Source organism: Andrena cerasifolii, chromosome 16 (genome assembly GCF_050908995.1).
Source record: "Andrena cerasifolii isolate SP2316 chromosome 16, iyAndCera1_principal, whole genome shotgun sequence".
NCBI lineage: Eukaryota > Metazoa > Arthropoda > Insecta > Hymenoptera > Andrenidae > Andrena > Andrena cerasifolii.
Window position 1 is genome coordinate 10,003,781 of NC_135133.1, and position 23,675 is coordinate 10,027,455.

At 52.0% G+C, this 23,675-nt stretch overlaps 2 protein-coding genes across 10 annotated transcripts in view; one reads left to right on the forward strand and one right to left on the reverse strand.

Moving 5' to 3' along the window:
- The window catches only part of Naa20a (N-alpha-acetyltransferase 20 A), a 188,255-nt gene that overhangs the window by 19,848 nt on the left and 144,732 nt on the right, over positions 1–23,675 (forward strand). The window lies entirely within an intron of this gene.
- LOC143377943 (uncharacterized protein CG43867) overlaps positions 1–23,675 on the reverse strand; it is a 100,661-nt gene that overhangs the window by 10,495 nt on the left and 66,491 nt on the right. For 8 of the 9 annotated variants that reach the window (XR_013087447.1, XM_076829766.1, XM_076829765.1 and 5 more), the window contains one exon: positions 3,682–3,744. Coding sequence is in view for 7 of the 9 variants with exons in the window: in XM_076829766.1 (XP_076685881.1) it covers positions 3,682–3,744 (63 nt within the window). In the remaining 2 variants the exon portion in view is untranslated. Of the gene's footprint in view, positions 1–2,147; positions 2,332–3,681; positions 3,745–23,675 lie in introns of those variants that run through there. The other variant, XM_076829770.1, reaches the window with a different exon arrangement.

Genomic DNA, 23,675 nt, shown 5'->3' on the forward strand with positions numbered 1-23,675 from the left:
GAGGACCTCTTTACCCCCTTTGGCGCGTGCAGACTCCAATGATCCACTCCGTGCTCCACGAGGGCCCTTCCTCCACCGCGGTATCCTCTCGAGGACACTCCCAACGCCTCGAGCAGATCGAAGCTCGATTCCCCGGTGGGTAAGGGAGAAGAAGGGTGCGCACGGTGCCGTAGATCGAACCGAACTGAACCGTACCGAACCGAACTGAACGGCGCCGAACCGATGCACGTAAACTCCTCTCTCTCTCTCTCTCTCTTCGGCGGCGTTTCCCAGAGGCGATGAGTCACGTTGGCTCGCGGCCAATGGCAGAATTCGTAGAGGTCCTGCGAGCTCGTGTGCACCGAGTGTGCAGCCGCTAACACAACGCCACCCCGAGGCGTACCGAGGCGCCCTGACAGAGGGACACGGCCGACGATTTCCTACCCTTAACAGCCGGCTAATCCGTTTAGCCGAGGGAATCGGGGAAAACCGATGAAAGCGTGGCGCGCGGCAGATTCATCGACCTGCCCCACGCTTCTATCTCGCGAGCCTGCGCTTCTCGGCCCGCAACGAGCAACGAGGAGCATCCTTGGGATTCTTCGAGGGGTTCGTAGCCGTTTCGAGTGAAACCGACGGCTTCGATTGACCTTAGAATATCGAGTTTCAGTCTGCCGTGGATTTAGAACGCGCGGCTATAGCCGAGGGGAAAAGTTTCAAGGTTGCCGTCCACGTCGAGGTCTCGAGGTCTAGAGCCGTTTAATTCGGAGACAACGACCTGGATAGCCGGGTCATCATTCGATCTGTCTGGCGACTTTCGCAGACGGCTGAACCGTATCTCGAGATTTATCGATTCGTCTTGTGTCTAGCGAGGCGCAGGTCTGGAAGGGAGCTGCCGCGAAAGCAGAAATAGCACGGGCGCAGGAATAATTAAATCTCATCTGCGCTGGATCCATGGAACAGCCTCTCGCGAAGCCTGGTGTATACAAAACACTACGATCTTCCTAGACACCGAATCACCCCTGTTTTACTCGCCCCTAAAAGCCCCAGCTCCGACGTGGGGCCGGATCCCAGATTAGATCGTTTCCAAGGGAGGATTACAAAGTTTCCACTGGTGGTCAGCTTCCCGTCGAACGCAGCACGCGCTGGAGCAGGGGGTTGGGTCTCACGGGGGGTGGAATAACAGAGGAACCAGTCCCCTGGTCTCTTTAGACTAGCTCCACGCACGTGCGCGTGCACGCGACAAAGAGCGGCGTCGCCTCTCAGACCGCGGCGTCGGGTCGGGCTGGCCTCCCGCCAAAACGGCCCCGCCGTTAACGCGCGCGTACATGCAGAAACATCCATTCAACGTTGATCTTCGACGAGGGGGAGGCGAAGCAGCCGCGGAAAAAACAGACGGCCGCGAGACAGGACGGAGGCGAGCCAAATGGATCAACGACCGACGGCCGCGTGAGAAACGCGGCGTTGACTGAGCGGCCCAGCAAATTGCGACACCCTGGCAGCGCGTTGCGCGCGGTTGTGCTTCAGATGGACACTGGCAGTGGCAATGAATCCGCTATGAATCGGATGGGGTCAGCCGCGAGCTGAGGATCGTTGAAGATCGACGAAGCGAGGGGAGGATAGGAAAGAGCGTCGCCGTCGAGACGGTGCTCGAAGAGGAAGCGAAAAAGGGAACGTCTGCGCTGCGCCTTTATTTTCTTTGCTGCGCGGGTGCTCACGGGAAACGGGGATTACTCATGAACTGGACGCACGCCAATTCTATACGCGACACGTCCCGTCAAAGCGGGTCGTTAAGTCGACCCGCGTCCGGTAAATCGCTCCTACCGGCCTCTCCAAGTGACACTTCGCGTCCGCAGCCTCGTCGATCTCGCGCCCCTAACATCCACTACCCTCCATTCAAGGGAACTAACAGTGGCACGTTTGCAGACACGGTTGCTAGCTTCGAATTATTCTACTTCGCGTCTGAGCATGACACGGTTCATCCACTTCGCAGACTAAGTAACTCGCTATTATATTAATAAACTAAAGCGAGGAAGCAATGAAAAGCTTACAGAGATTCAGAGTGTCTCCTCTTGGAGGCACCAGGAGACCCAGCGTACCTCGGAGGACGCGAAGGGATGCCAGAGGATTTAGAGAGGATCAGAGTGTCCTGGCTCGCGCGAAGCGTTTACCTTTCATCGGTGTCACCTGCCGGGATCCATAATTCTCGTGACGCGGTGGCTCGGTGCGGACGGTGTGTCCGAGGCGATCCTCCCCGCGATCGAGCAAAGGGATGATCACGAAGGGAGGCTATCTCACCGTCACGAACCCCGCCGCGGATGCACGTGGCTCACGAACGCCCGACTTGATCGCCGAATTTCGAGGTCATAACAAAACGACGGTCTCGCCGGCCGGTTGCTCAGCCATATTGTTGCTCCTCTCCCTTTCTCCCACAGCCACTCGTTCTCTCGTATCCAGCGGTTCCAAGTTTGTCCCTCTTTCTCGCGGCCCGAGCAAAAATCAATGCGACCTAACATGCGCCCTGACACCCCCGCGATCCCGAGTACCGACCGAAACTTACTTCGCGGGCCACTTTGCTGCGAGGGTAAAGTGTTTCGGGTGTTTCATCTCCCTTGACGCTGGCTCCCTTGGTGTTCGACGGCTGAGGGGATCTTGGATCCGTGGATCGTGGGAAGATCGATTCTGAGGACCTCGAAGGTTCGACCATCCAAGGTTGCTTAATGTTTGAAGTGAACGATGAGGACGGTGCTAGACGTACAGAGCTCTGCGTTCTCAAGGATGAGTACAGCTGGCACGAGAATAATTAATAGCAGTCGAGTAGGCCACGTGGAATGGATCGATGAAGGGTTTCATCGGTACGCAAGGGTGTCGATGGTTTACCACCCTGTGCGTAAACGCAGAGCATGATTGCCCACGGCTGGTACCGTTTACTGAATTCGGGACGTCGGTAAGGGACAGATAGCGAGGGTGGAAATCGATGAGCAGCTCGGTGGAGACGACAGCTAGGTACTTTCTCTGCTGCACCCTCGGATGCTGTTCCTGTGGTCGGTAACGCAGTACAGGTACCTTTACACCGCTAAGCTAGGAGGTTCTGAAGTCCAGAAACGAATTTAAAAAAAGAAGGTGAGAAATCACGAAAGCCGCATTGCAATATTTCATTCTACGAAACTATCGATTATACGTTCATTTACCCTTGTTCGAAAGAAAGAACGTGAGGTACAAGAACGTAGGTATGACTAATCGACGCTGCGTTGAAATTTCACCGAGGAAGCGACATTAAGATCCTAATGCAATTTGAGATCGGCCAGAGAATGCGGCACGATAAGCGACGTCTTAATGGGACACCCGTTGGACGCAGTCGTCTCGCGAGTCATTAAAGCGGACGCAAGGTCTCGCGAGGAGCGTCGTTACTACTCGTTAAATTAATTATTTATCCCTGATGTCTCCGGGCCAGTTGGCCGAGCGTTAACCGACGACGCCTGTGCCCCGTTAATTGCGAACGAACGTAATTACTTTAGACCGAGGCGAGCGGGCATCGCCTGGGCGACGGTATCGCGGCGTTTAACGACGTCTCGATTTTCCCCGGATGATAGTCGATAGTAGGAAATTGCTCCGGACGAGCGCACTCGGGAGGAGGCGAAGGGAGGTGCGTCCTTTGATCGCCGGGTGGAAAGTTGGAAATACGCGGTAGTAATTTATTCTCACCTTGTCCTCCGCCTCGTCGGCTCGGCCCTCCGCTTCCAGCACCCGCTGCTCCAGCTCCGACAGCTGAAAGAAGAAAACAGAGCGGGTTACGGGGCGATCGCAGATCGTCGGTTATTGTATCAGGAGACTCGTTTCGACGAGCATCGCGGGCCGTTCGATTCCCCTATGCCGAGCGACGATAGGGGTACTCGCTGACTGGTAATTGTTCGTCAACGATATCGGCATGGCGGTCAGGTTTCAGTGCACAGCCGCCGCTGGTGTTTCGCGGAAATGAAATATTCATAATCGAGCGTCAGCGTATCGGCAGGCATTCCCAACATTCCCGAGAGGGCCAGGCGTTACTTTCGCCTTATCTAATTTTCCTTCGAGGCGTGGAAGTTTCACGAAACTTGGCCAAGTCCATAGCCGACACGCAGTGCCCGCTTGACGAGAGTTTAATGGATACTAGGAAGACTCGTCTCCTCGAAGGCTTGATCCGCAGAGATTGATACGCGCGTGTCCTATAGTGACGCGTCCGTATTTCCTCGAGGCTCATCCCCCACGGAGGGAAGAATTAATGTCCGATATATAATCGAGGAGATCCTAGAGCCGGAGGACTTAAGGGGTCATGCTCAGTCAGGAGACCGAAAAAAAGGGTGGTCCTTGGAAATTTTTTACTCAAAAGCTATAAAACATTTCTCAAAAAATCTTTTTTCCTTTTAAGGATTGCATCTAGTACCGTGCATCGTATTTTTTTTATTTAAAAATATTTATCAATAACTGAGTAATTGTCTATCACTCGAAGGTTCTCTGAAAAAAAGCATCTGCGGTGACTACTGCTGCTCGAAAGTCGATCATCTAAAATAAAAAATTCAAAAGAGTTTACTTATTATATTATATTATCTAGTATTTGAACGAAGGTTTTTTTCGAAATATTGATTTGGGAAAAAATTATATTTAAAGTAAAAGTTTCAATTTTTATCATAAATCTTGCCTGATTTTCGTCAATTAACAGAAAACTAAGCATCGGATAAAAAAATCCTTCGTTCAAATACTAGATAATATAATATAACAAGTAAATTCTTTTGAATTTTTTATTTTAGATGCTCGACTTTCGAGCAGCAGTGGTCACCGCAGAAGCCTTTTTTTTAGAGAACCTTCGAGTGATGGACAATAACTTGGTTATTGGTAAATATTTTTAAATAAAAAAATTACGATGCACAGTACTAGATTAACAACCCAGCTTCAAAATGACTTCGAACTTGAAACATACTCCTCCCTCAATTACTGTTGCACGCGCACGGATATCGGCAAGTTACACCCTCCAGGCTGAACAGCGGACAGCTGTACTCGCGTTCCATCGCGTCAATTACCGCGAGCGATGGATCGCCCTCTCGTTAACGGGACAGGCGCGATAAATACTCTCGTTATTTAATCGGCGCCGGGCCCTTATTGCATAAACAGTTGCCGCCGTGGAGTAAATATCACCTGCTCGGCGGTGGAAGCGCGGAATTTTGTGGCAGGCAATAACGGGCGAATTCGGTCGGGCGTGGGTAGGAGGAAAGCTCGCGTTCCGCGAGGGGCAACACGGCCGACGGCGCGCACCACTGGCTGATTAATTAAAACGGAGGTTAATATACGGGTCGAGGCTCGGCTTTAAGAGCAATTCATACTGTCCCGGGGGTCAACCACGGAATACTTTTAAGCCGGTTCCCTCCGCTGGAAAGAGTCAACGAGAGGCTGGCCGACTCCGCGCTTAATAGTCCACCCTGCTAAATCCGCGGAGGCTTAAATCACGGCGCCACGTATCGGCTGGCCTCGCCGATGAATTACCGCCCGTTTCGGTTGGACCAGGCGTCCCGCCCTCGCGTGACTGAAATAATATCGCAGCTCGGTGGAATCGTGGCGAGACAGCGTGGTTGAGAAAGGGCGAGAGTCAGGAGGAGCGAAGGGCGTGGATCGCGCGAGACGTTCGATCCGGCTGGCGCGCGGGTTGAAGAGCCCCCGTGCGCGTGAGAATACAGCCCTTCGCCGCGAAGACGGCTAAGTAGAAGGAGGCCACGGTATGGAAGAAGCTGAACAGCCAGCGGGGAAGAGGATCTCATCAGCGGAGGGTGCAGTTAGTAGCAGCTGGCGTTGAGAGGGAGCGAAAAAAAGGGGGAAGAAATGGTAGGACGTATGAAAAGGAGCGGAGGGGCTGGCAGGGGGTGTAACGGAAGGGAAAACGCAGAAAACGTTGCCCCGAAACGGGGTAGGCGCGGATTTGCAGCGGCGTTGAAGCCGCTGCTTCGAGCCAGAAGAAAGGACGTCGTCATCCCGACGGAGGGTGAGGACGGTACATTAGCCGCAAACGGGATACCGGGAGGATCTCTCAAACTGTCGTCAGTGCTTAAGCTTTCCTTCTTCCCTCCCTGGCCCGAGAGTGATTCGGCAACGACGACAGCGGTCTGGCAATAAGGACTTATGAAAATCCTCCCTCTCTCTCGTCCACGGGAAGGACCCTTCGCCCGTGAATATGCCCGACACCATGAATAGCTAAACGGCCAGCAGGATCCGGCCTCGTGAATCTTTTAGCGAACGACGAGCTGGCACGACGAACATCAAACAGGCTGTTAGCTGGTTCAGACAGATACGCGGGCTCCTCGGGAATGCCACTCGCGGTCGCGGCGGCTTTCGCGTGAAAAGAAAGCGTTCCCAGCTCGCGTGCACGTGAATATTTCAAGGGGACGTCGACGATAACTAATGTGGACGAAAGCGGTATCCCCGACGCGAGGGCCGATCGTTATCGGGGCTGTTGCGCGCCTACAACGGAACGTATTCGTTACGGAAGGGGGGCGCGTACTTTACCCCGTGCGTTCCCGTTCCAAGTGAACAGGTAGCGCGAGGGAACGTGGAATTAACGCGAGTAAAAAGAGACCCGAGTATTCGAGCCCCGAACTCTCGAGAATTCGATACCTTTGCTTGGAGCTTTCACTCGAATATAACCGCAGGAATTTACCAGTTTAATTGAACAAATTCCCCCTGATGCCTGTAGACCCAAGACTACATTTTACAAACTGCAGCATTTACATTCATTTTCAGCGCTTCGGCACGCGAAATTCCGTTTGCGATGCAAAGCTTCAGACAGATTCTCTGTTCGATATTTTTATCCATTGTAAAAATCGGAAAAACACACTGGAGATGAACTGACGCAATGGCGCACTGTAAACAAACTAAATGACAAGTGACGCTCAAACTCCGCGCGAGTATAGAGGACAGTTGTGCCAACTTAGCGACAAAAAGAATTTCAACGATCCCTTTAAGCGAGCTTTTTAAATGATCGATTCCCGGTACTTTTTTGACAGAATGTAGGGATTAAGATTCGTCAGGGAACGAATTCGTGTCTGTTACCCCAAGGAAACGCCGCAAAGACCAAGCCAGACAAAAGGTTAATCGCGACGTCGTAAATTGCCCGGCATTGCCCCGCGGATCGACCGAGAGCCCTCTTCCCAAAGCGAGGGGAATGATTAAAAAGCACGGCGAAAGGCGATGCGACAATTACGTGGCGCCGATAAGGGAGGCCTCTTATCGCAGCCACGTGTCGTAAAGAATCGGAGCGCGTCTAATGAACAGGGTGGACTGCCACGTGAGGAGGAAAACTGGGGCAAAGCGAGGAAAGAAGGGCGAGGAGCGCGCTCCGCGGGAGAAAGGACGGAAGGAACCGGCGAAGGAGTGCGGCGGGGGCAGGGACGGGACGATAACTTTCGCCCCCCCCCCCTCCCCCTGACGTCCGCAGAAGGGTGGAAAAGCTTTGGAGAAAGCACGGGGCAGGGATTGGTTCGTTAATGTTATCGGGCGGTCGCGTGAGGTGAAACATAAAGCATCGCGGCCTTCTTGAATTTCGTTTCTCTTTGTGCCGGCGAATTTATGGCGGCCCGATCATCCTGTCGCGTGAGGGAAAAAGAACGGGGAGGAAAGCTGCGCGTGATACACGCCCAGTGTCCGGTTAATTCGTTTCCCCTTGGAAAATCGTCACGCGAATCGCCGGCCTTCCTTTCCCAGCCACCTCCTTCCTTGATAATGAGCCTAATGAATAAAGTGTAAGCAATTGCTTTTTCTTAATATTCTACTAGAAATTGCTTAAATTCATGCGAATAAAAACACAAGCATTTGCTTTATCTTGTAGGAATACCTAAACTGCCAGCAATTCCTTATGATGTTTATTCATATGAAAATAAAAAATTCCTTTTTTGTTTAAGTAGTTGCTTTTTAAGCAATTGATTTGGCTAATAAGGAATTGCTTGTAGGAACTGCTTAGTTTTTATTCATCAGGCCCAATGAATCGTACCTACACACCGGCGATAAATGAATGCCACTGTCCACGCGTCCAAATGCTAGCGAATCATCGATTCCCTTAGCGCTAACCGCTTCGAAAATCTTCGCATGTTAAAGGCCGCTGGAGGAAGCTGGCGAGAGCCGAGGAGCAAGGTGGGAACACGTTCCATTTTTTATGAACAGCTCGGCAGGACGGGTCGGCAGGTCTTTACGGAAGCACATTAGCACTTCATGGACTTCTCACCGGTCCCCCTGGAAAGAGGAGCCTTGGACCGAAATCCCACCGTCTCCGGATCGCTCTCCTGTGCCTTGTATATTAATTATTTCGAGCGGAAAAGGGTAGAGCCGCCCGGGGCCTCCTGCGAGAGTAAAACCGAGAGCAAGAAGATTACGTCGATGCAACCACCACGGACACGGAGACGCCATCGCATCCCGTTGACCCAGATTTCACCGCGTTAACCGTTATTAGTCGCTGTGTTAATGCCATTAATTAATATCGCGCCGCGGGAATGGTTGGATCGTCTGGGGATGAGATTTATGAACGCCCGCGAGCTTGTTTCACCGGAGAACGAGAGAGATCGTCGAGTTGGTTATTAATAAACCCAGCTGATGAACAACCGGCCGTCGACTCGCCTGTCTTCATTTATTTTCACCGTTGCTGATCCACGATGATAGAGTACAGCTACTATTCGTTTGCATTAAAGCTTCGCCGTTCGGTTTGATTGGTAACACGTTCGATCGCCACTGTGTGATCGTGATTGAGATTTGCAAGGTGTATTCGAGTCTTTCTCGTGGAAAAATAGGCTTCCAAGAACCGCAACGCGGAGGGAAGAGGGAAACTAGTTGCAGTCTGCCGAGTCCCGTGGCCGAACAGCAGGAAATTGTCACTTTCGGGTATTTTGCCGCGCGGTGACTTGCCGGCGGATGGACTTTCAAAGTTAAATCTAATTCAACTTCCAATCCAAACTTCCACAATTTTCCGCCAACGAGGAGGGAAGTTGCCGGTGTCAAGAAACTGTGCGCCGACAGGTCGCCGTCCACCCTGAGGCAGCAGAAAATTCTGTCGATCCTCTTCCATCTCCGTTCAAGTTCCCTCCGAGGCCGATCAATCGATAATAACAGGTGCGAGTCGAAGCAAACGGAAGAAGTTAATCAAGCGAAACTAACCCGGCGAGGGTGGCGGTGTATGTAAAGCGCAACGAATTCCAGAGGATCGAGAGTTCACGGGGCATTAGTTATTCAAAGGAGGCCTCGCCGGCAGAATTTCGTCCAAGCCGGATGGCGCAGAAAAGCTGGGAGCGCGAAAGATAAGGGTCAGATTTTTCTGGCTGTCTGATTCGACGGCGGAGGTGCGGCTCTCCCTCGCAAATTCCATCCCGATAATCGCGAGCCGCGTGAAACAGGACGCGGCGTGCTGCCGGCGAAAATCGATAACTCTATTTTCCGTGCGGGGTACCACCGGGTGCTCGCGAATTAATTTCCGACGATGCAAATTTCATTAGCGGCCCCGGTGATATTCGCGGCCGACAGGACGCGCGAAGAGGATACCCGATGATATAATTCGTCGCGCTCCTATTAGCGGCCGCCGCACGGTCGAATCGATTATTCGAGCCTAACGAGCGATTACGATTAACACTTCTGTTCACCTTTTCCCGCCCGGTGACGTGGGGAACGCGAGCTTTACCTGCTCCCATGTAACACCCTTCCAAACTTCTCCTTACTTCAAAAGCCTTGAGAAAAGATAGCTGGATTTTATTCTTTAAATAAATTTTTATAATCACCCGATGAATTCTATTGAACTTGTATTAAAAATATTCTCATCCCTTCAACTCGGCTCTCCCAGAATTAAATCCTGAGCGCGCCACTGAAGGACTAGTGAATCGAATCGCACAAAGCAGAGGTAATTGCGAATAGCGCGCTAATTTAGCGAGAGCATCGGCAGGGTTGCGTGGCCAGCAGGGTCCGGAGAATCGAAAAACTGCTCTATATGGAAAATAATTCCACGGGGCGTCCGCGGTCGGCGGTGTCGCGCGAATTGCACTGGGAATTGGGCACGTAGGCACTCGAGAGCTGGGAAACGACCGCGGGCCACGTCGGTTCGGCCGTCGCGATGCAATAACAATAACGACGATCGTACTAACAATCGCGAGGACGGCGATGACGGCGTTACCGCGTCGATAATAAAGCCTGGTCCGCGGGACGATCTGCGGGGGTGGAGGATATGGCGATCCGATGGAACACCCTCGACCGAGCCCCCGTGATTTCCACGCTCCGCCTCGCGGTTCGTTCTCCGGTTTTCTCCCTGGTCGATACACACCGGGTCCACCGGCGATTTAAACAAATTCGTTTGCGCGTGCGGGATCGTTCGAGTTGTTCAAATATTAAAAAAAAAAGGAAAACCTTTGCGCTCTCTGCCGCGGGTTGTTGAATGAACGATGGAGCTTTTGCAGTGGGTCTATCGCTGCGCTCTTTTTTAACAGTCCCAGGGGGATTTAATTTTTACGCGGTTCGTCCGGTTGCTGGTTAATTCGCGGGACGATCGACTGAATTTTTCGAACGACAAAGCGCCCATGGTCCACGCAAAATGGATTACAATTGCTTTATTTATGGCCCGGTCGTGCGGTTCGATCGATTTATTCTGCATATCGAGCAGCGGCCGCGGGACTTACGATTCGTTCACCGATGCTTCCGCTGGTTATCGAGGATCTCCGTCGGTTTGTATATATAGAACAGATACTTATGGATTTTCGAGGGAAGGAGTCCGTCTCGTCTCTCGTTAATTCCTCGCATTCTAGGTATCCCGTTTCTCGAGACGATTGGGGGAACGTTCTGCGCTTCATTCGCGTGGGGGATTTTCACCCGCCGCCTCTTTATTTTCCAATTTCCGCTGGGGCACGCGGTCGATCTCGCCGTTTCACCGCGAAACCGCGCGAACGGTGAGCGGACTTTAACGGCTGCTTCGCGGGGTAATGCAATTGCGACTTTATAGAAAGCGGTTAACCATGGACCGCTCGATTTAAACAAACGATACTCCGTAAACTACACAGTTTCGACTATGGGAGGAACTCGGAGTGGCGAAGGAAATCGGGAGCACCGGGCGGGGAAAAAGGACGCAACAGGGCCGGCCGAGTGACGCAGACAGGGTGGCGGGGGTTGGTTGCAGGGATTTAACGGGGGAGACGCGTTTAATAATATCTGCGAGGCGAACAAAGGGGGCAGATGAGCTTTCGGGAGCTCGTATACCTCCAGGGTAATTGCACGGATTGAAATATGCAGACTGCTCGTCTATAATCGACGCCAGAACTTCCACGACCAAGTTGGCGTCGCGACGCGTGCGTTCACGTGGAGCCTCGCGCGGCCAGCGTCGCAGACGAGTCGACCCCCATGGTAATTGGGTCCCCTGGGTACCGAGGCAATCGCGAATCCAAGTACCTATCGACGAATTTCACGGCCCACGTTCAATCTGCTTCAGATTCGTCGATCAAACGCTTCGGGTCTGGCAGAGGAGTTTGGCTGTATCAACTAGACTTCACAGAAACAGGACATCCGAGCCAGCGAACAAATGTAGTTACGAATTAGTTTTCTTTAATAAGTCACTAGCGCCCTTTGAAGCTGCTGTGCATAAAATTGCTCTCACTGATTAACTGAAGAATTATAATAACGATCCGTTAATATTTACTCAAGTTATCGCAATTTATGTTTAAAGAAATATTGACCTTGGACGATGAAAATTTTTTCGTTTATAATTTTTAGCTCGAATAGTAACGATTGGATAAACAAATTGTAAATAGAAAAAATGTGTGTCGCGACGAGCTTTACGACACTATACTTTTTAAAATACAGTCTAACAACATTTAATTCTCCAATCTTAGCGTTTGGACAATAATTTTTCCCATTATCGAGCGCTAATCCCCTTATTGCATCCGCTTCCTCAATTATAACTGTATAATTTGTATACCAAGGGCTAGTCCCGTTTAAATAAATAATAATAAATGCTTACTCGCTCATTACCGAGTCAGTGCCACGCCACACCTCCAACGATTATAATCGGACGCAAATGTAAACTGACACGGATTTAAAGAATTATTCATAACGCGCGTATCTGTCGGTCCATTAAACGAGTACAAGTGAACGCCGAATAAATTAATACGGTCGGTGAATAAATTTGTCTGCCGACGGATTGCCCATCGGTCTCCCCCGCTATGCAGATTCGCCGGCACTTTTCACCGTCTCCGAGTGAGTGACAACGTTGACGTTCATTCATGACGTTCCCAATGTCGTAATAGGGTCTCGCGAGTATAGCAGCGATAGTTGCCTAGTTGGCTGGTCGACCAGGATCCCCTGGTATCGCCCGTTGTCAACGGATGTTCCGCCGACTCTGCATTGTTAGCGAAGTTCTGGAACGGGAGCGTCATTCACCGGTATATCTATGCCCTCGGCTACGTCTAAAGCCGCGTATTCACCTGCGCATTCGCCCCGAATGTGCATTCGGCGCGCACCGATTTTTTGCCCGTTCGGAGCTCAGCGCGCATTCGGCGCGCATTCGGCGCGCGTTCGGGGTTGAGTGAAATTTGCGGCGTCCTTTTCATGGTATTGTTCGGACCCGAATGCGCGCTTTGATGGACCGCCAACAAGCGGATCGGCCCGAATGCGCGCCGCGCCCCGAACACGCGCCGAACACCGGACGAGCAAAAAATCGGTGCGCGCCGAATGCACATTCGGGGCGAATGCGCAGGTGAATACGCGGCTTAACGATCGCGACGACACAGAGACACGAACGCTGGCTTTCGATAGCGTTGCTGATTCAAAGCTCGCTTCCCACTGCGCCGAGAATCCTGCATTCCAACCGCCCTTATCTCTCGGAGAACATCTTCGACAGCTTTCGATGCTCGGCAGAGGATCCTCTAAAGTTCAAACTACAACCGTGGCGCGGGGTTTAATATCAACGGGGAAGCTGAGACACATCCCACTCGATCCGACCACGAACTTTAGTCCCCAGAATGTAACGCGTGCGCTTTAATCCCGCCGTTTTCTCGGGGAACGGGTTTAATTAATGAACCAGAGAGCTCCGATATTGTCCCCGGACTCCCCCCTTTTTTGTTACCGTGTTCGTTTCGCGCGGTAGTTCGTTGCAATACTCGGCTGGCCGCATTAGCGTGGGTACACGGGCTGGCAAGCAGCTATCTGCATATTTACACGCGTTTCCCCGTGTACAGATAAAATCAGGCGTGCGTGCAACCTGCTTCCGAGGCTGCGGTGTCATAATCGTGTTCCTTGGAACGCCTCCGAGCGTTTTCGAACGGAAGGCAAACACGTGTAATCGAATCGGGACGCGGATGTTGAGCAACGATCTACGAGCCTCGCTCTCCCTTTTGCTCCGATAGATGCACGCCCTCTGCTCTTCGTATCCCACGCACCCTCGTTCGCCGCAAATCTCAAAGACGAGTGGTCCGAAACACCGATAATTGCAGGGCTGTAATTAACGGCGACTCAGTTATTGCGGCAAGTCCGCCGTAATTCGAGACCGGATACGGGGCAGCGCCTCAGCATCGATATCGGAACGAGGGTGCAGTCTTCGGGGACCAAGCTGCGCGACCCCATCCGCGATTATATACGCGTGCACTTAACGCTTGCAATTTTTAATTACACCCACCGCAACTCGCTCGAAAGTTTTACGATAATTCCCAGCTATAATTCGTTGCGCCACCGTATCCACCCCTGTTGGCGGTCCTCCGCTATTTTTTTAATCTCCCCTCGAACCCGAGACGCCGCCACGATCGCCGCTGGGTAATTAAATGTTCGCCGCGCCGAGGAAACCGCGAAAGTTCGCGTGGCGGAATTTCACCCGACCAAGCCACAGGAGTAGATACGTGTTTAAAAAAAAAAAAGCGCGCAAATATAGACAGAGGGTGGGCCACATTTCGATATCCCGGAGAGGGATCGATGGTCGCATTTAATTTTTCATCGGCAATTAAAGTAAATCCGCGGCGAGTTCTGTCAGGCGTCTCACTGGAGGGGGTTGACAGGGTCAGGTTTTCGGTCGCGCGTGGAATAAATTCAAGGGTAGACGGTGAGCGTAAGTGGCTGAGATAAATCTGCGAAGGCGAGGGAGGCGAAAAGGGAAAGGGAGAAAGTAAGCGGGCCTGGAGAAACGAATGTCTCGACTGCTTACGTCGCGGTGGAGATTAGACGAGGTGCTATTGCCACTCAGCTTCCGGCCGCACTCTTCCCCGTATTTTCCGCGGGCACTCGCAATTAGAAAACGCGGCCGGGGTAGACGAGAGCTTGACTCGTCGCGATCGTAATTCCCGGTTCTTCGTTCTCCGGTTAATGCGTCGCGAGTGGCCGACTAGCTCCTCTCCGATCTCCGTGAATGCTGTCTAGTGGCTCCGCCGAGGCGATTGTTCGGGAGCAGCCGAGGGAAACCGAGTGGAGTGTGTTCCAGCCGATAAGCGACTCTTTGTACTCTGATAATTCAAATGTAAACGTGTTGGTTCTGGCTGAATAATGTTTGCTCGGCTCGCCTTTTTCGCGTACACGTAACCGCGTCGGAAGGGCCTTTTGTGCCAGCTATCGGCCTGCGTGCGTCAGATACCACGGAGAGGTCAAAGGGCGCGGGGGATATTGGAGATTCGCCGGATAACACCGCCGGCCGCGTTCGAGCAGAATTCGAATACCGATGCAGATTCCTGGAGATTGCTTTTCCTCTATGAACGGTGTAAAATACAGGAATCGGGGGTGTCTTCTCGCAGCGTTGGTCTGCGGTGGAATAACAGTTGAAGCAGGGTTAGATTCGGCAACAGAGTCAGAAGCGCTGTACGCGCAATAACCCCCCGTGTCCTACATCCCTTTCGCCCCATTCCATTCGCGCCCTTCCGACGAGCCTTCGTCGGAAGGTTCCCTCAGCCAACGGAGGGTAGCCCTTGGCTGTAAGCGAAAGCCTCGCAGATACGCACGAGTGCGCGGAACAGCCGTGGCATGAACATCGAGAGCGGGTTAAAAAAGCGCGCTTATCGGTGCGGGAAGATAGTTGCGCGAATCGTATCCTCCCCGCGCGGGAGGAAGAGGAAGAAGAGGAGGAAGGGTCGGATGTGCCGGAGGTCGAAGGGGCGCCGTTCGAGAAATCGCTTAGGGCTCGAGCGATGGCCGCGGCGCGAGATAAAGAAAGAAGGTAGCAGGGGCTTGTAAAGCTCGTAACCCAGATGCGTCCCGTGTGTTTTATTGCCCGTTTTACGCGGCGCGGCCAAGGGGTAGATGGCGAGATCGTTTCTTGCCCGCGCGGCGGACGAGCGCCCTGAAATCCGAGCGGGCCTGGCGGGAGGAGCTCGCATAAATTCCTGTCGTTTTGCAATTTTTCACCGGGGGCCAGGTTCGCTGGAACTCGCTTTAATTGAGCCTGGATGCCCGGCATTCCTCGCGAGATGAATCGATCGCAGTGATAAGGAACGCGGGGTGAGAGACTGGAAATTATTCGAGAGCGTAAAAGCCGGCAATGGGACGGAAAGGTGAGCTGGTTTATACTGTAGTCGCCTGTGGCGATGATTTCAATTATTTGCGGCGCACCGTGCGGGCTCGGCAATGCGGAAGGTGCGCGGCAACGCTTTCAAGGTCACCAGCACCTGTCCTTTCGCCCGCATGCCGCCTGGTTAGCAACCTGCCCAGGCACTTTCTCCGTTTCCCCGGCTGATATTATGCTCCCATGCACCAGCTCGCCTCGTTATGCATTTTTCAGCGACCCGCCGCGGTCCCTGTGCCCTTCACCTCCGCTCGGCCCTAACCCTTTCAACGGGGCCCCCTTTTCACGCGCGCAACCTCCAAGGTCCACTCCACGGACCCTAGGCAACCGTTTAACAAGCCTGCGTTTCTTTCCACCCAGTCGCTGATGGTAACTGAGGTAATTGCCCCAGTTGTCGATCAGTTAGTAGGAGGTCGAAATATTTGTAATGAAAGAATTAATGTAAATGGACAAAAATAACTTTTTTTCTTTTAGCAGTTAATTTTAACATTAATATAGATAATAGCAAAGCAAAAAATAGGTTCTATATATATTTAAATGTGGAAATTATAATTGAGAATAAAACTGTTGAAACTAACTTGATGTTTACTTGTTTTATATTTCATTTCTTAATTTGAAGAATGTTCATCACCTTTTCAAAACTGCTACTTTTTTCCCTCTTATTAACACTCAAATTGATTTTAAAGTTATTGTTCCCGAGTAAATCATTATTATTAGATGTTTTTGATAATATTGCATTATCCTTGATACTAGTCTTATCAGATGGTATTCGAGTATTGTTATTTTCATTTCACTTCGTGAAATCTTGTTTTTAAAATAACAATATTCGATATTTTATTAATATAAGTATTATTCGTTAAAAAATGTGCAAAGTCAATGATCGAGAAATAGGTTACGTATGAAAAACGTGTACTAGTTTCCGATTTTATTATGAATATATTGTTAAAAATGCTATAAAATCATAATATTTGTGAAAATGATCGAGAACTGGGACTTGATCGACAACTGGGGCAATTACCTTATTGAGTGGGAGGACTTTAGTGGACTTAAGCGGCTCGTAATTAGGTCTTGGAAGAATCAGGTTCAAGGATACCTCGAGCTGTCCACGGTCGCTTCAATTCATTCGACCAATTTTACGGCCTCTGTCCCTCAATTAACCCGACCTCCGTTATCGGCAGCGATCCAAGTAACCGCTTATCTGCTGGCGAAAATTTCAAGGGCCACTCGGCCTCGTGGTCCTTTCCGAAGGGCAGGGTGAGAAGGTCGATAGCAGCACCGCCTCTCGCCTGAGGATTCATTTTTCTCAGCGATCCTGCGGGAAGAACACGCGTGGCCTAATGCTCGTTCCGCAAAAAGCCGCTTACCAGGGCGCTGGAGGGGGACGGGAAAGCCTGCCGCAGAACCCTGACGGACCCATCGACCGTTTCCCGCTCGCAGGGGTGGGAAAGCCGCGGATTTCCCTGCAGGGATAAACGCCAAAGTTGAAAGGCGTGTTTTTCGAGGAAAGCCCCTTTCTCGCGGGGGTTTGGCCGCGAGTTGAAATTCACGGTGCGCGAGTGAAAATGGTCTGGGTCAGCGAGGGAAGAGAAAGAGAGAGAGAGAGAGAGAGAGAGAGAGAGAGAGAGCAGAACGTACTTGGACCGGGGTAAACACCTGAGGGTAATCGCGAGACTCGACGACGCGTCCCGGATCCCCGAAGAGGTGCCTGTCCTCCCCGCGGACACGTATCACGGCGGGAATAATCGAATCGGACGGCTCGTTCCAGCGGGATTGAATTAGAGAGCGGCACGCTCCGAGACGTTGTCGCTGCTCGTGACGGATTAAGATGGAACCGCGTTGGACACGTAAAAATGGATGGTTCGAGGGGGAGGAGGGCATCGAAATAAGGGAGAGCTGCGATCTGCCCGGGCTAAGTAACGAGCCTCGTCCCAACAGGCATGCCTCGTTGATCGATATTCGAATAAAGTGATTCATGGGGGAGGATGATGCTTGCCGGTGTATCGGTGGGGAGGGAGACGGAGGCGAAAGCCGGCAAGGAGAGAGCTGCGTTCGACCGGGCTCCAAGATTAGTTTTCCATTTGGTAATCGGAAACGTCGGAGGGTATCGTTACCGGGAATCGTCTCGAATCGCCTTTGAACTCGTAATTGCTCCACGCCGTTTCGCTCGTAAATTTCCTCGAAGCGAATCTGCGAGGAGAGCGCTAATGATTCCGGGATCGCGAGCAACGGGAGAGGACGAGGCGGCGAGCGGGGAGTCGGAGGGAAAAAGAAAAGTAGGATCTAATAGTCGGAGCGGGTATAAGCCACCCTACTCTATCCATTTCTATTTTCTGCTCCTCGGAGAAGTTATCGGCCTGGATGAGTCTCTCTGCTTAGGGGCCGAACCTCCCAGCTGGAGGATCCGCTTCGGGGCTCCAGCGCGCTCTTATTATATCCACCGGCGTCCGCCCGCCCCTGGCAAAGCCCCTGAAATATTTTCACGATTTTCCGACAAAGCGGCCCGGCGTTTCGCGCCAAAGTGCTCGCGAATAGTGTCATTTTTAACGTGGCGCGAGGAGGGTGGCTCGTCGCCGCGACTGCTGCACGCGCAGGGGTGCGCAACCCGGAGTTTAAAAAATCCTCCAAGCTCGGTGCACACCTCTGATTCGCGCAAACGGAGGATTAAAAGATCGGAGTATTTTTCACCTCGAACCGTGGACTTCGGAAAGTTTCTAAATGAAAGCAGGCTTCAGGAATTCACTAACAACTCGGCGACCGTGATCCTTCGCGCAGCCTGACCCTCCGGAGCGTCCAGAACCCCCGAACGCCACTGATCCCCGAAAAATCGTGGAAGCCCCGGGTCCGTGAATCCTCTGAGATTCCTGAGTCTTCGAAGTAGATCCATCAACTCGCAGTCGGGCAAGAAGGAGAGCTCGTTTTCATTTGCGAGCTGTGGGGAGGCTAACGCGACTTCGGAGCGTAGTCTGTTTACCGAGGAGCCAGGGGAGCACGGTTAGCAGGCAGCGAGGAACGATATTTGTTTCCGTTCCACCCCCTTGACTGCTTGATTTTCGAATTCGAGGCTGCCACGATTCGTTACCGTCTGTCGCTGGCCGTGTCTACAAGCGTTGCTCGCGCACGGTAGCTGCGACGCGGACGAACGAGAGCTGGCAGGAAGACAAGTGTTTGCTTGACGTTCAGGGAACTTGGTCGAAGCGGTTCTCTCGTTAGTTAGCCATTTATTCGTCGCTGCTGGGCCACGGCAACGCGTTCAAACTTTACTCCGGTCTCTCCCCTCGGAAATTTCTAATCGATCTCCGGCGAGCTAAACGCGCGCTCTGATTAACGAGCGACACGAGTGTTTTGAGTGAGTTTCGGAATATTTTCGGCGCCGCCCCGAACGTCCACAGAAATTCCCTCTTCTCCGTTTCGTCTCGAGTTGTTTGCCTGGCGAGTGTGCTGGCAAACGATCCGCTGTTTCTCTTGCGACTTCTCGATCGGTCGAGGGACTCCGGAGCTTTGCATTGCGATCGATCGTGCGCGAAACGAGTAAGTTGGTGGAGGGTAGCAATCGAGGGAAGAGTTTTCTATTCCTTGCAACTTTTCGATTAGCGGAGCCGGATGGATCCTCCGAGGGAGGCTGGATTAATGCGCTCCCAGATGTATTCGGTGAGCCTCTTGGATAGCGAGATGCTTCGTGTTGCGCACCTCTGCATTACAGGGGGAAAGCCTGTGCTTTCAGCGCGGCTGCCAACGCAATTTCAAGCGGCTGGACGTTTGCCCCGGTAAGCGATACAAGCAGCCATAGGCGGCGAGGATTTTTCATCCGTTAAGACGAAAGCCCCGGGGAGCAGTCGAACCGAGCGCGCAACGACCACGGGCTAGATGCTTTATCATCGTCGTCGTTGTCACCGGTCGACCGAGAGATCGTTCGTTTCAACCACCAAGCAGACGTCAAGCTTCAAGCGCCAAGCTCCTCCACCTACGCCTTTCGTGCAACCTGTCGAGCGGTAGTGCGAGGGCAAACGCACTCTCCTCGAGCTACAGCCCGCTAGCGTGTGAGTCCTCGCCAAAGCTTCGAGAGAGACACGCTCCAAACTACAGCACTGGATATATATTTTTTGCGTCAAATGGTATAAAGGATAACTTGCTTCAATTTGTTCATTTATTACGGGACAAACCCAATTTATAGAATAAAGAATACAGTAGCATACGTACAAGAAAAAAAAACAAACAAAAAAAAACGGAAAACAGAACATCTAGCCGTAAAAAAGAAAGAAAACATTATGCAATGCACCTTAGTCGATAACAATTGTGCGCAGATTGCTCTTGAGAGTTTGTATGGATCCACTGAAAAAAATCAATGTGGTCTGAATATAAATTGGCAGCGCTGGACGATCCGATTTACAGGATCGCGAGGGCCAAAGTTAGATTTAGTGCTTGAGCAGTAAAAACATGCCCTTCGTCTTAAATTTCTGGATGGTGCACAGAGGGAGATATCCCGCAAAAGTGAAGGACAGTTGATGCAACCATTAACAATTTAAAATAAGAAACTTATTAAAATTCCCAACTTGCAACTCGATAGAACTCTACCCCTGTTACAAATCACGTTTCCCAGTAAGCGCCAGCGAGGTCCGCGCGGACCAAGTTCCCTAGAACGCAACGCGCGAAGCCAGAGGAGCTCGGAATCTCCGAAATTGCTGGGCACTCTGTCTGGCAAGCCAGAACGATTCTTAACGACGGGGAAATCTGTTCTAGTCGCGTTCCCGATAGCGAGAGCGCAGCTCGAGACGAGCCAGCGGCGTTATCCGGCCGTGGATCTCTCCCCGGCGTATCGGCCAAAGAAATGCTAATTGCACGACTAATTGCGACGGCAACAAAGACGGCCAAGAGGTCGGTATCTCGCATGACAAACGTAATTGCACGGTAACCGAGGGACAATTAACCGCTCCATTCTGCTGGACAAATGGCCGCGCATTACCGCTGTGCCCCGCGTACCACGCACACCCACCCGCGCCCCCACAGGCAGACGACGCGCGTTATTTAAGCGTTATTTTACGCGGTCCGTGCTATGCAAATCCACGCCGGTGGATTATGCATTCCATGCATCAATTATAAACACGCAGCGAACAGGGGTGGCCAGTCCCTTCCGATTTCGCCAGCTGCGACGCTCCTTGCTTTCCGATTCCGCCCCCGTGCTGCCCGTATTAATCCGACGGGGGTCTGATCGCGGGAAACTGGATCGTATTGCTGCGAACAGGCCGATTCTGTTCAGAACAGCGTCCGAGCGTGGATTGGGAAGTATCGGGTTGTCCAATAAGTTCGCGAGAGGTTTCGTTCCACGAACATTTGGGGAAGAATGAAAGACAAAATTGAATGTTGAACGCAGAGTCGGAAAATAGCCGGATTTTCAGGGGCCAATTTCACCCTCCTTAGAGTGAATTTGGCAGCAATCAAAAATTGCGCGATACATATCTATGTATCTTATACATATCCCCAAAGTTTCATAATTCTTTGAAATTCCGGGTTGGGAATATTCCCTTGTAAGATGACAAACACGGTGTTGCGAGCGGGGCTCGTTTATATTCGACTTTTCCAGCCGGCGATTTTTCCGCGGCGCATCGAAGTAATGAAATAGAGAGAGACCAGGGGGCCAACAAGCGCCAATTAAAATGAAAATAGCCGGAACGAGGAGTTGGCGAAATAAACCGGCGGGTCGACGAGCGTTTATAATTTCGCTGGACGGGGTTTCCCCGCGGTCATCGGGCATGAATGTTTCATGAGCGACGCTGAAAACGCTGAAATCAGAAACAGCTGCAGCGGCCGGGGGAAGACTAACGCGTCCGCTGACGAAAAAACCCCGTGTCCAGGTGAAAAACGGCGAGCGCTAGGGGAATCGAGACGGGAATTGGAAGCACGTCCCTCCGCCGCGCCATTATTAAATACCCTTGGTTGGAACAGAGAAGCTTCTAAAACTCTTTGAAAGAAACAGCGGAAATTCAGGGATCTGAAAAGGGTAGCAGTGGCTTCGACTGAGAAAGAATCTCCCCGATGAATTTTCACTCGAAAAGCGTTCCATCGTCGCGATGAATTTGTCCTACGCACACTCGCCCCGAAGCGTCACGATTTTCAGCCCTTTTTATACAATAAAGATCCCCCAGGTCGTTGAGCGCAGATGAGTGGAAAAAGGAAGGCGAGAAGGCTCGGATCCGCGGCGGCAGAGGCGATAGAGCTTTATCGTTCGGCAAACATTCCATCTTTCCGGAATCTGTCGCGCCACGGCTTTGCCGATCAGGCGAGAGGGGGAGAGAAAGAGAGAGAGAGGGAGGGAGGGCCCTCGCTTCTCTCTCCGCGCGGCTAAAAGCAGAAAAACGCGAAAGCGCGGAGAGACGACAGCTGCTGGCGAGCAAAAAGCTAATACGCCGACACGAACGCCCACGTGGAAATCAGCGCGGCCGTTTGATGTGGAAAATCGTCAAAGGGGAGCGCGACAACTTTCCCTGCACGGCCGCTACATTAAAGCTACATTACGGACTGGCTACAGTTACGCGGAGCTTTTTCCACCCTCGCGTACCTACCCTTTCTCTCTATTGCATTGGAGAGGCTGGTCTGGCTGTGTGAAACACGCCGGAGAGGCGTCCAGCGGGCGCAGCCACGGGGAAAAGCTCGTAAAAAAAGGAGAGAAAGGTGGGAGAGAGGGAGAGAGAGAGACTCGTTTCGAGCAGCCCCCGAGCTTTCCGCCGCGCTGACGCGTGCAGATTTCGCGCCCCCCGCTAAATCCAGCTCCCGGATCGATGTTCGCTGGAAAATTCGATCGGGATGTCGCATTTATCGCTCGTTTCTTTTCCGAACGACAGAGATTAACTCGCGCTTTCACGAATAAACTCCAGCCGGAGGAAGAGTCCAAGTCGAGGGGAAAGTAGAAAGTCGCAGCGGTGCATCAGGTCCGCGGTATTTCCACCGTGCACCGACTGCTCTCGCTTCCTGAATCAATAATTCCTAAAGGGTACTTCCTGCCGCCTTCCCGTCCCTCCGTAGGGGGCCCCCGTCGTTATTTGTCCACACCCACTCGACCCGGAACGGGCCGCGTCTGTTTGCTCCCCCTCGATCGGCCCCGGCGAGTATCATTTCCAGCGCTGCGCGCTCGGGGGCGCGGGCGCTGTTCTTTTCGGCCGCGAGGGTGAAAATTACGACGGCCAGGCGGGGGGTCGCGCGTGCAAGGAGCCGCCACGAGAGTCCTCGATACTATAGTTGACTGCCGCGAGCCGACGGAGGGGTGGACTTTTCTGCTGAATTGACCATTAACGCGTTATTAGCAGGTCGGCGGGGAGACGATGGAGGTTCGACGTACATATACGCGAGGAGGAAGGGCTTTACAGCCGGTAAAGCGCTTACGCCACAGAGAGGCCTCTTTTTCTCTCTTCCCCTCTCTTTCTCTCTGCCCGTTGCTCTCGCGAGCGTACGTGCACGCGGGATGCTCGCTAAGTGGTCCATTCAGCGCTGCCTGACGGAATACATTACAGGAAGTGGCAGTTAAAAAACCTTCTACCTCCCTCCGCGCCTCGTCCTCGGGCCTCCTCCACGGTGGCTAACGTAATTCCTCCTTTAATTCCGGCTGCTATTATATCCTCCTAATCTGCCTGGCGATGGCACGCGTTAGGGATCGTTGAATTATGGCCCCGTCTAACAGTCCCAAGGCGGAACATTGTCTTCGGCTTGTCACCGAAAGCGATTAGCTGCAATTGTTCGGGGCACCGAGTCAGGAGCACGGTCAGAGTAAATATGGTCTCGGATAGCCCAAGATTAGCTGGCGTGAGTCAGGGGACGTTAGAGTTTGGACGTTAAAGCGCACCGTGGCAATTATCTTCCACGCTTTTAGTGTCAATTCTATCTTGTCACGACTTCTACCGTGTATTCGCCACTATTGTTCCTTTCGTTTCATTTTATTTCTAGTAATTAGTATTAAGGGATCTCCCTACCTTAACGGCCCGAAAAGAATGCCTTACTTGGGACTTTTTTTTAACAGACACCCTCAAATTATATTAATTAAAAACTTTATGCCTATATTTGGCCCCCTACAAAATCTATGCGGTTGAAACAATACCTTTTATCGATCGGTTTATAAGTTGAATCACGGTTTCTCAGACGCGATAAATCGTATTTGTAATGCTTCAAACGCTTTTGGCGATTCTCTTGATTTTTTTCA